General features: G+C 46.5%; 1 protein-coding gene across 1 annotated transcript in view; it reads right to left on the bottom strand.

Moving 5' to 3' along the window:
• Positions 1–5153, bottom strand: part of LOC125029924 (calcium-activated chloride channel regulator 3A-1-like) — a 12283-nt gene extending 7130 nt beyond the window's left edge. Inside the window, exons 1-5 of the mRNA XM_047620111.1 lie at positions 5120–5153; positions 1694–1888; positions 985–1122; positions 471–624; positions 121–298 (exon numbers count right to left, since the gene is read on the bottom strand). Coding sequence (XP_047476067.1) covers positions 121–298; positions 471–624; positions 985–1122; positions 1694–1873 — 650 coding nt within the window. The 5' untranslated portion in view covers positions 1874–1888; positions 5120–5153. The remainder of the gene's footprint in view (positions 1–120; positions 299–470; positions 625–984; positions 1123–1693; positions 1889–5119) is intronic.
• Positions 5154–12064: the final 6911 nt, after the last annotated feature.

Here is a 12064-nt window from a genome sequence, read left to right as displayed (position 1 = left end):
CTAAGATATATGGAAAAAAATAAGATACCATGTGAAATAAACAAAACAAAACGAAATTTACATTCATAAATTCACACTTCATTTCACGGTGTATTAAATGACGGGGGATAAATACTCTACCTAAAATTTCCCGATAGCACTTCGTTGGCACAGTAGTTCGGGTGAACGATGACTTCGACATTGCCTTCAACGATATTTTGTGATGCGTAGAAGAGGGGATAAATCTCATCATTCGGATAACCAAATTCATCGAACACGCCCCACCGCAGCTTGGCCCACTCATGAACCAAAACCTTGCCTGTAGAATAAATACGATTGGAAAATGTCTCTGAAGAAAATCCCATATCGAATGGCCAAAACTCAAACGAACGGAAAACAACTACCGGAATAGCGATTGAAATTTTCCCTTTATGGTCATGGCTTCCCAAAACCCTTCCAAGATCGATATCAAGTTCGCGTCAGATGCTTACTTCTTGGTCCCCAGACGCCTGAGACCTTGTCATCGACCAGGTATTCAGGAGTAAGGTGAATGTACAGGCCAGGATCGCCGCAACCTCCGGGCTGCTCTGTGTGTGGTTGGTTGCCGTAGACTCCCGTGCCGACGTCCACTCTGATGTCGCTCTCCTGCGTGGGACGATGGAGAACGGCGCAGTTTAGAAATCGCGTGTTTCGTGAAGGAGCGGTAAACATTTTTTTTTTTAACGTGATTTGTTGCGTTGACGTGTGTGTGTGTGTGTGTGTGTATGTGTGTGTGTGTGTGTGTGTGTGTGTGTGTGTGTGTGTGTGTGTGTGTGTGTGTGTGTGTGTGTGTGTGTGTGTGTGTGTGTGTGTGTGTGTGTGTGTGTGTGTGTGTGTGTGTGTGTGTGTTTGTGCGTGTGTGAGTGTGTGTTTGTCCATGTGTGTGTATGTATGTGTGTGTGTGTGAACGTGTCTGTATCAAAAGCCAGTGTGCAGAGACAAAGGACCACTCCGAATATCTCTTACGTCGAAGTTCTCGTTGAGGGCGACTGCGTCAGAGGGCGTCTTCGTCCAGGTCTTCGGGAGGAGGATCTTGACGTCTCTGAAGAAGGCCCTCTGCTGAGTAGCCTTGAACAGCACCTCGGAGGCGTCGCTGATTGTCCTCTGCAGGAGACACCGTCACAAACAATGATTACTTGTGTTGTTTTGATCTTCATGTGAAAATTTCATTAATTCGTCCCCTTCTTTGTCAAGTTGTCTTATCGTTTCTTTCTTTGCCTCTCCCTTTCTCTCTCTCTCTCTCTCTCTCTCTCTCTCTCTCTCTCTCTCTCTCTCTCTCTCTCTCTCTCTCTCTCTCTCTCTCTCTCTCTCTCCCTCCCTCCCTCCCTCCCTCTCTCTCTTTCTCCCTCCCTCCCTCCCTCCCTCCCTCTCTCTCTTTCTCCCTCCCTCCCTCCCTCCCTCTCTCTCTCTCTCTCTCTCTCTCTCTCTCTCTCTCTCTCTCTCTCTCTCTCTCTCTCTCTCTCTCTCTCTATCTATCTATCTCTCTCTCCCTCCTTCCCCCCCTCTCTCTCCCTCTCCCTCCGTCCCTCCCCTCCCTCTCTCTCTCCCTCTCCCCCCTTCTCCTTATCTCTTCCCTTCCGCATTCATATCTCTCATATCGTCCCCCACCCCCTCTTCCGCTTCCCCAAATCCCCGAATCACCTTCCCACTTGAAAAAAAAATCTCTTCATCGTACTTTGATCGAGGCGATGACGTCTCCAGCGTAAGACTCATCCACCGAGGGCGCGATGGCCACCAAGACTCCCTCGTAGCCATTGTCTTTTAACTCGACATTCGCCTCCGTGGCCGCAACCTCCGCCGTCGCCACCAGCAGGGTGACTAATGCCGCCACCGCCAACCGCACCTGCACTGCCATGATTCACTGTTATGCCTGTGTGTGAGTCGGAAGTGGGTTTACAGTTAGTGTGTGTCATAACTCTTCCACTCCCTCTCTCTCTCTCTCTCTCTCTCTCTCTTTTTTTTTTTTTTTTTTTTTTTTTTTTTGGTCTCTCTCTCTTTTTTTTTCTCTCTCTTTCTTTTATCTCTCTCTCTCTATCTTTCTTTTATCTCTCTCTATTTCTCTCTCTCTCTCTCTCTCTCTCTCTCTCTCTCTCTCTCTCTCTTTTTTTTTTCTCTCTCTTTTTTTTTCTCTCTCTTTCTTTTATCTCTCTCTCTCTCTTTCTATTATCTCTCTCTATTTCTCTCTCTCTCTCTCTCTCTCTCTCTCATTCACTCACTCTCCCTCTCTCTCACTCACTCTCTCACTCTCTCTCACTCTCTCACTCTCTCACTCTCTCTCACTCTCACTCTCTCTCACTCTCTCGCACTCTCTCTCTCTCTCTCTCTCTCTCTCTCTCTCTCTCTCTCTCTCTGTCTCACTCTCTCTCTCTCTTCATATAGATAAATTGATAAATAAATAGATAAATAAATGAAATATATAATATACCCACACGTGTGTATGTGTATATGAGTATATGTATTCACACGGATGATTCTCCAGTATACGTGATGTTAACATATACACATCACGCATATTGTATCCCCCTTTTTCAGAAAGGAAAATCTTCCAAGTAAACAGGAAACAACGTAACATTTGCTGAACAAGTGAAAATGATCTCCGGAAGCTGAGCCACAGCTTGCTGTGTCAAGTGAAGCAACAATTTCCCCTTTGTGTATATTATTCATTCTTGGAAGCCGTTACGTAAGGATGTTTAAAGCAGTAGGGAGACTTACCTACACGTTGAGTACAAATGTTGGAAATAGGTATTAATATATAAACCATTCGAAAACATATGGATTATATAATATTATAAGACATATCTATTTTATTTTCGCTTTTACTACTACTGCTACTTTTTCTTATGCTACTATTGTTACTACTGCTACCAGTACTACTGCTGCTGATACTTCTAATAATACTACAATAGTGTTTTTACTACTACTACTGTGGCTGCTGTTACTATTACTACTAATTCTACTACTGTGCTACTATTACTACTACTATAATAACGGTAATAATAATTATTATTACTCCTACTACTACTACCAATTATAAAACTGTGTTTCTACAACTACTACTATTACTAATAATTCTGCTACAGCGCTACTGCTTCTACAGATTATACAGCTGTGTTTCTACTACTACTACTATTACTGCTGCTGCTACTATTACTACTTATTCTACTACTGTGTTATTGATATTACTACTAGTACTGTTAATGCCTTTATAATTATTGGCAATGACATCGCTATAATATTATCACTAGCAAGTATAGCATTACTGATAGTAATGATAGCAATGATAATCATGAAAATATTCTACAAACCTACAGGGAACCCAACAGCTTGACTGAATCTTGAAGAAACCCTCGTTTGACTATAGCTATTTTTTAACTTCTATCCAACTTCAGGCTTTTTTCGAATCGACTTCTACGAAAGTCCACACCTCCTTGGATGGTCCTATCGACCCCTGAGGTATACGGACCGGTCTCTCTCTCTCTTTCTCTCTCTCTCTCTCTCTCTCTCTCTCTCTCTCTCTCTCTCTCTCTCTCTCTCTCTCTCTCTCTCTCTCTCTCTCTTCCCCTCTGGGGCTAATGATACTTACACTACGACCTCTTCCAGACACAAGCCGATTTCAAAACACAGCTGAAAACACACCGTAGCAATTAAAAGTCTATAATATATATCCTTTGCCAGTCGCCAAGGGTCTGGCGCCTCTGTCCACTTTACATGGCAACACCTGCTTATCTCGATGATTAAATAAAATGCCATACGTCATTTTATGTGAGAATACAGCTCGCATTATGTATAAATCTTGCGTGTTAAAATATATATAACGGGTTTTATGTAGATGCTAACGTTAAAGCATTATTTAAACTAATAATGGATGTAAATGGGTTTGATGTTATTTTCACTCAAGGAAGCCAAGCGGAGCTATGTCCTGGTGTGGTAAATTAGGAGCTAAACCCTTTTTAGAACCTGGTTGCTGATTAGATAAAAATAATTGCTTAGCATGTACCTGGAGGCCACAACTACACTGACACGTCCGATATAAAGGACGTAATCAGCCAGAGAATTCGAGAAAATGTAATAAAACTGACTATTATCATTTTGCACCGGTATCGATCTGGTGTACAGCAACCGGTAGATGGGTGGGGGAAGTGGGGGGGGGGGGGCACACACGCACACGCACACGCACACACACACACACACACACATACACGCAAATACATATATATATATATATATATATATATGTGTGTGTGTGTGTGTGTGTGTGTGTGTGTGTGTGTGTGTGTGTGTGTGTGTGTGTGTGTGTGTGCGTAAAGAAATGACAGTACCATTCGTTTATCTATTCTATGCCCCCCCCCCCCCCCCCCCCACACACACACACACTTCCCCCACCCGTCTGCCGGTTGCTGTATACCAGATCGATACCGGTACAAAATGATAACGAGATCGTAAAGATACGTCATAGCAGCTACAAATTAATCATATATTAATCAAGTATAAGGATGGCGTCCCAGGAAAAGAATTGTATATTCTGCAATGCATCAACAAAAATAGGAATATAATTTATGCATACAAATGGCACAGGAATAGTAGAGTTGAGGGAATAACCGTAACACAAGGAACTCCTATATGTTGAGTATATATAAGTGACTATTTTCTTTTCTTAATTCTGTGCATATCATTTACTCTCATTACTCTATGCATTGTACTGACTGACACGTACGAGTATCGTGGTGCCTGGAAGGAGTTTGTGACGTGTTGGTGAGCAGGAATTATGAATTATGAATGAGGATCATAGTTATTTGGTAACGGCGCGTAATTATTTCACAGCTTCCCGCGGATCCCCTGGTGATGGTTGGTGGAACCCCGCTTGGGCGTCACACACACACACACACACACACACACACACACACACACACACACACACACACACACACACACACACACACACACACACACACACACACACACACACTGAACAGTACATTTTTGACACCATAGAATCTGGTAAACTTTGCTTTGTGAATTCCTAGTCCCCGCACTCCAGCCTAGATTCGCTTCTTGCCGCCCCTGTTCTTGAATTTAACTACGGACAAAACCCAATACGTACTTCAGCCTTGTGCGTCGTACTTGGCAGATCCCGAAAAACTAACGCCAAGAGGTGATCTTTCCTCTTTTTATCAGACACTCGACCGGATATGATAGTGACGTCATGCGAGTATTTTATTCTCGATGTCATATTCCGCGCCGGAAGACGCTTTCCTAACTTTTTTTTTTTTTTCCCCCTCCGTTCTGATGCCTTTCGTTCCTGATTCCTGTATCTCACTCCTCTTTGCTTTCATGTAGACAAAGTTCGACGGTGAAAGTTGGGTGCAAAATGTTTAGTAAAGATCTCTCTTATATATACTTTCAAAGAATTTATTCCATGAGACAGGGCCGATGCTGGTAACTCATTTATAACCGACCACGAACATACCTGTGAAAGGTGTACGTGCAGATCCATACGAACTGTGGAATGGGGAAATACACGCATACTGCCTCCAGTGCACGCATGTGTACACACCTGGTTATTTATCTATCTGCTTACTTATCTGTTTATCTACTTATCTGTCTATTCATCCATTCATCTATCTACCTATCTAGATACATGTCTGTCTGTCTGTGTCTTTGTGTGGTGTGTAGACGCGTGACCGGATGCTTGTATTGAACCTATGTCTCTATCTCTCTATATCTATCACCATTTCTTTTCACCGGAAATTAAAACATATCAACATAGACACGATAAACTTAACCCAATAAAATTTTAGCACTTATCAGCTTTGTCATATCTGCTATCTGGTGAGGGATACAAGAAATTATGAATAAAGTCTTCTGAATGTGAGCGAGTCATTCGAAAAACACCAACAAAAAGAAGCATAAGAGAGTGTGTTAAGGAAAAGTACAAGAAAAGGAATGCCACCTTTAAAGTGTATATTTTGGTAAAAGCAGCTGTTTTGTTTTAGTGTGTGCAGCCCACGCTGAAGAACTCTATTAGTAACAGCCCATCAAACGAGCCACTGCTTGAAGGGTACGGCAGTGGAGGTGAAGATGGAAGGAGGAAGGAGAGAGGTGAAGATGGAAGGAGGAAGGAGAGAGGTGAAGATGGAAGGAGGAAGGAGAGAGGTGAAGATGGGAGGAGGAAGGAGAGAGGTGAAGATGGAAGGAGGAAGGAGAGAGAGAAGATGGAAGGAGGAAGGAGAGAGGTGATGATGGAAGGAGGAAGGAGAAAGGTGAAGATGGAAGGAGGAAGGAGAGAGGTGAAGATGGAAGGAGGAAGGAGAAAGGTGAAGATGGAAGGAGGAAGGAGAGAGGTGAAGATGGAAGGAGGAAGGAGAGAGGTGATAATGGAAGGAGGAAGGAGAGAGGTGAAGATGGAAGGAGGAAGGAGAGAGGTGAAGATGGAAGGAGGAAGGAGAGAGGTGAAGATGGAAGGAGGAAGGAGAGAGGGAGGATGGAAGGAGGAAGGAGAGAGGGAAGATGGAAGGAGGAAGGAGAGAGGTGAAGATGGAGGAGGAAGGAGAGAGGTGAAGATGGAAGGAGGAAGGAGAGAGGTGAAGATGGAAGGAGGAAGGAGAGAGGTGAAGATGGAAGGAGGAAGGAGAGAGGTGAAGATGGAAGGAGGAAGGAGAGAGGTGAAGATGGAAGGAGGAAGGAGAGAGGTGAAGATGGAAGGAGGAAGGAGAGAGGTGAAGATGGAAGGAGGAAGGAGAGAGGTGAAGATGGAAGGAGGAAGGAGAGAGGTGAAGATGGAAGGAGGAAGGAGAGAGGTGAAGATGGAAGGAGGAAGGAGAGAGGTGAAGATGGAAGGAGGAAGGAGAGAGGTGAAGATGGAAGGAGGAAGGAGAGAGGTGAAGATGGAAGGAGGAAGGAGAGAGGTGAAGATGGAAGGAGGAAGGAGAGAGGTGAAGATGGAAGGAGGAAGGAGAGAGGTGAAGATGGAAGGAGGAAGGAGAGAGGTGAAGATGGAAGGAGGAAGGAGAGAGGTGAAGATGGAAGGAGGAAGGAGAGAGGGAAGATGGAAGGAGGAAGGAGAGAGGTGAAGATGGAAGGAGGAAGGAGAGAGGTGAAGATGGAAGGAGGAAGGAGAGAGGTGAAGATGGAAGGAGGAAGGAGAGAGGTGAGAATGGAAGGAGGAAGGAGAGAGGTGAAGATGGAAGGAGGAAGGAGAGAGGTGAAGATGGAAGGAGGAAGGAGAGAGGTGAGAATGGAAGGAGGAAGGAGAGAGGTGAGATGGAAGGAGGAAGGAGAGAGGTGAAGATGGAAGGGGAGAGAGATGGAAGGAGGAAGGAGAGAGGAAGATGGAAGGAGGAAGGAGAGAGTGAAGATGGAAGGAGGAAGGAGAGAGGTGAAGATGGAAGGAGGAAGGAGAGAGGTGAAGATGGAAGGAGGAAGGAGAGAGGTGAAGATGGAAGGAGGAAGGAGAGAGGTGAAGATGGAAGGAGGAAGGAGAGAGGTGATAATGGAAGGAGGAAGGAGAGAGGTGAAGATGGAAGGAGGAAGGAGAGAGGTGAAGATGGAAGGAGGAAGGAGAGAGGTGAAGATGGAAGGAGGAAGGAGAGAGGTGAAGATGGAAGGAGGAAGGAGAGAGGTGAGATGGAAGGAGGAAGGAGAGAGGGAGATGGAAGGAGGAAGGAGAGAGGGAGGATGGAAGGAGGAAGGAGAGAGGGAAGATGGAAGGAGGAAGGAGAGAGAACTGGAATGAGAGAAGGAGCAGAGGGTGAAGATGAAGGCGGAAGGAGAGCAGGTCGATTATGGAAGGGAGGAAGGGAGAGAGGTGAAGTGGAAGGAGGAAGGAGAGAGGTGAAGATGGAAGGAGGAAGGAGAGAGGTGAAGATGGAAGGAGGAAGGAGAGAGGTGAAGAAGGAAGGAGGAAGGAGAGAGGTGAAGATGGAAGAGGAAGGAGAGAGGTGAAGATGGAAGGAGGAAGGAGAGAGGTGAAGATGGAAGGAGGAAGGACTGAGAGGTGAAGATGGAAGGAGGAAGGAGAGAGGTGAAGATGGAAGGACGGAAGGAGAGAGGTGAGAATGGAAGGAGGAAGGAGAGAGGTGATAATGGAAGGAGGAAGGAGAGAGGTGAAGATGGAAGGAGGAAGGAGAGAGGTGAAGATGGAAGGAGGAAGGAGAGAGGTGAGAATGGAAGGAGGAAGGAGAGAGGTGAAGATGGAAGGAGGAAGGAGAGAGGTGAAGATGGAAGGAGGAAGGAGAGAGGTGAGAATGGAAGGAGGAAGGAGAGAGGTGAGAATGGAAGGAGGAAGGAGAGAGGTGAAGATGGAAGGAGGAAGGAGAGAGGTGAAGATGGAAGGAGGAAGGAGAGAGGTGAAGATGGAAGGAGGAAGGAGAGAGGTGATAATGGAAGGAGGAAGGAGAGAGGTGAGAATGGAAGGAGGAAGGAGAGAGGTGAGATGGAAGGAGGAAGGAGAGAGGTGAAGATGGAAGGAGGAAGGAGAGAGGTGAGAATGGAAGGAGGAAGGAGAGAGGTGAGAATGGAAGGAGGAAGGAGAGAGGTGAGAATGGAAGGAGGAAGGAGAGAGGTGATAATGGAAGGAGGAAGGAGAGAGGTGAAGATGGAAGGAGGAAGGAGAGAGGTGAAGATGGAAGGAGGAAGGAGAGAGGTGAAGATGGAAGGAGGAAGGAGAGAGGTGAAGATGGAAGGAGGAAGGAGAGAGGTGAAGATGGAAGGAGGAAGGAGAGAGGTGAAGATGGAAGGAGGAAGGAGAGAGGTGAAGATGGAAGGAGGAAGGAGAGAGGTGATAATGGAAGGAGGAAGGAGAGAGGTGAAGATGGAAGGAGGAAGGAGAGAGGTGAAGATGGAAGGAGGAAGGAGAGAGGTGAGAATGGAAGGAGGAAGGAGAGAGGTGAAGATGGAAGGAGGAAGGAGAGAGGTGATAATGGAAGGAGGAAGGAGAGAGGTGAAGATGGAAGGAGGAAGGAGAGAGGTGAAGATGGAAGGAGGAAGGAGAGAGGTGAAGATGGAAGGAGGAAGGAGAGAGGTGATAATGGAAGGAGGAAGGAGAGAGGTGAAGATGGAAGGAGGAAGGAGAGAGGTGAAGATGGAAGGAGGAAGGAGAGAGGTGAAGATGGAAGGAGGAAGGAGAGAGGTGAGATGGAAGGAGGAAGGAGAGAGGTGAGAATGGAAGGAGGAAGGAGAGAGGTGAAGATGGAAGGAGGAAGGAGAGAGGTGATAATGGAAGGAGGAAGGAGAGAGGTGAAGATGGAAGGAGGAAGGAGAGAGGTGAAGATGGAAGGAGGAAGGAGAGAGGTGAAGATGGAAGGAGGAAGGAGAGAGGTGATAATGGAAGGAGGAAGGAGAGAGGTGAAGATGGAAGGAGGAAGGAGAGAGGTGAAGATGGAAGGAGGAAGGAGAGAGGTGAAGATGGAAGGAGGAAGGAGAGAGGTGAAGATGGAAGGAGGAAGGAGAGAGGTGAAGATGGAAGGAGGAAGGAGAGAGGTGAAGATGGAAGGAGGAAGGAGAGAGGTGAAGATGGAAGGAGGAAGGAGAGAGGTGATAATGGAAGGAGGAAGGAGAGAGGTGAAGATGGAAGGAGGAAGGAGAGAGGTGAAGATGGAAGGAGGAAGGAGAGAGGTGAAGATGGAAGGAGGAAGGAGAGAGGTGAAGATGGAAGGAGGAAGGAGAGAGGTGATAATGGAAGGAGGAAGGAGAGAGGGGAGATGGAAGGAGGAAGGAGAGAGGTGAAGATGGAAGGAGGAAGGAGAGAGGTGAAGATGGAAGGAGGAAGGAGAGAGGTGAAGATGGAAGGAGGAAGGAGAGAGGTGAAGATGGAAGGAGGAAGGAGAGAGGTGAAGATGGAAGGAGGAAGGAGAGAGGTGATAATGGAAGGAGGAAGGAGAGAGGTGAAGATGGAAGGAGGAAGGAGAGAGGTGAAGATGGAAGGAGGAAGGAGAGAGGTGAAGATGGAAGGAGGAAGGAGAGAGGTGAAGATGGAAGGAGGAAGGAGAGAGGTGAAGATGGAAGGAGGAAGGAGAGAGGTGAAGATGGAAGGAGGAAGGAGAGAGGTGAAGATGGAAGGAGGAAGGAGAGAGGTGAAGATGGAAGGAGGAAGGAGAGAGGTGAAGATGGAAGGAGGAAGGAGAGAGGTGAAATGGAAGGAGGAAGGAGAGAGGTGAAGATGGAAGGAGGAAGGAGAGAGGTGATAATGGAAGGAGGAAGGAGAGAGGTGAAGATGGAAGGAGGAAGGAGAGAGGTGAAGATGGAAGGAGGAAGGAGAGAGGTGAAGATGGAAGGAGGAAGGAGAGAGGTGAAGATGGAAGGAGGAAGGAGAGAGGTGAAATGGAAGGAGGAAGGAGAGAGGTGAAGATGGAAGGAGGAAGGAGAGAGGTGAAGATGGAAGGAGGAAGGAGAGAGGTGATAATGGAAGGAGGAAGGAGAGAGGTGATAATGGAAGGAGGAAGGAGAGAGGTGAAGATGGAAGGAGGAAGGAGAGAGGTGAAGATGGAAGGAGGAAGGAGAGAGGTGAAGATGGAAGGAGGAAGGAGAGAGGTGAAGATGGAAGGAGGAAGGAGAGAGGTGATAATGGAAGGAGGAAGGAGAGAGGTGAAGATGGAAGGAGGAAGGAGAGAGGTGAGATGGAAGGAGGAAGGAGAGAGGTGATAATGGAAGGAGGAAGGAGAGAGGTGAAGATGGAAGGAGGAAGGAGAGAGGTGAAGATGGAAGGAGGAAGGAGAGAGGTGATAATGGAAGGAGGAAGGAGAGAGGTGAAGATGGAAGGAGGAAGGAGAGAGGTGAATGGAAGGAGGAAGGAGAGAGGTGAAGATGGAAGGAGGAAGGAGAGAGGTGAAGATGGAAGGAGGAAGGAGAGAGGTGATAATGGAAGGAGGAAGGAGAGAGGTGATAATGGAAGGAGGAAGGAGAGAGGTGAGAATGGAAGGAGGAAGGAGAGAGGTGATAATGGAAGGAGGAAGGAGAGAGGTGATAATGGAAGGAGGAAGGAGAGAGGGAGGATGGAAGGAGGAAGGAGAGAGGTGAAGATGGAAGGAGGAAGGAGAGAGGTGATAATGGAAGGAGGGACGGAGGAGGGGAACGGGGGGAGGAGGAGGAAGGAGGAGGTGATAATGGAAGGAGGAAGGAGAGAGGTGAGAATGGGAAAGGAGGAAGGAGAGAGGTGAGAATGGAAGGAGGGAGGAGAGAGGGGGAGGATGGAAGGAGGAAGGAGAGGGGGTTGAAGATGGGGAGGAAGGAGAGAGGTGATAATGGAAGGAGGAAGGGAGAGGTAGGAATGGAAGGAGGGAGGGAAGAGGGGAGGATGGAAGGAGGAAGGAGAGAGGTAGATTGAAAGGAGGAAGGAGGAGGTGAAGAGGAAGGGGGAAGGAGAGAGGTGATAATGTGTTTAAAGGGGGAAGGAGGAGGTGATAATGGAGGAGGAAGGAGAGAGGTGAAGAAAGGAAGGAGGAAGGAGAGAGGTGATTTAAAGGAAGGAGGAGGAGAGAGGTGAAGACGGAAGGAGGAAGGAGAAGGTGAGAATGGAGGAGGAAGGAAAAGAGGTTTAAGATGGAAGGTAAGGAAGAGAGGTGATAATGAAGAGGAGGAAGGAGGGGAGGTGAAGATGGAAGGAGGAAGGAGAGAGGTGAAGATTGAAGGAGGAAGGAGAGAGGTGAAGATGGAAGGAGGAAGGAGAGAGGGGATAAAAGTAAGGAGGAAGGAGAGAGGTGATAATGGAAGGAGGAGGAGAGAGGGAAGACGGAAGAGGAGGAGAGAGGTGAAGAATGGAAGGAGGAAGGGGAGAGGTCTTCTTCCTTCTCTCTTATCTCATTCCTTCTCTTCTCTCTTATACTTCCTTCCTTCTTCCTTCTCTCTTATCACCCCTTCCTTTTCCTTCTCTCTTATCCTCATTCCTCTTCCTTCTCTTTTCCTCATTCCTTCTTACTTCTCTCTTATCTCATTCCTTTTCCTTCTCTTTTTTTTTTATTTTTTTTTTTTTTTATTTTTTTTTTTTTTTTTTTTTTTTTTATTTTTTTTTTTTTTTTTTTTTTTTTTTTTTTTTTTTTTTTTTTTTTATTTT

The sequence above is a fragment of the Penaeus chinensis genome, chromosome 10, assembly GCF_019202785.1.
Source record: "Penaeus chinensis breed Huanghai No. 1 chromosome 10, ASM1920278v2, whole genome shotgun sequence".
Taxonomy (NCBI): Eukaryota; Metazoa; Arthropoda; class Malacostraca; order Decapoda; family Penaeidae; genus Penaeus; species Penaeus chinensis.
Note: the sequence above shows the minus strand (reverse complement) of the source record. Positions and strands in the feature narration are given on the sequence as shown.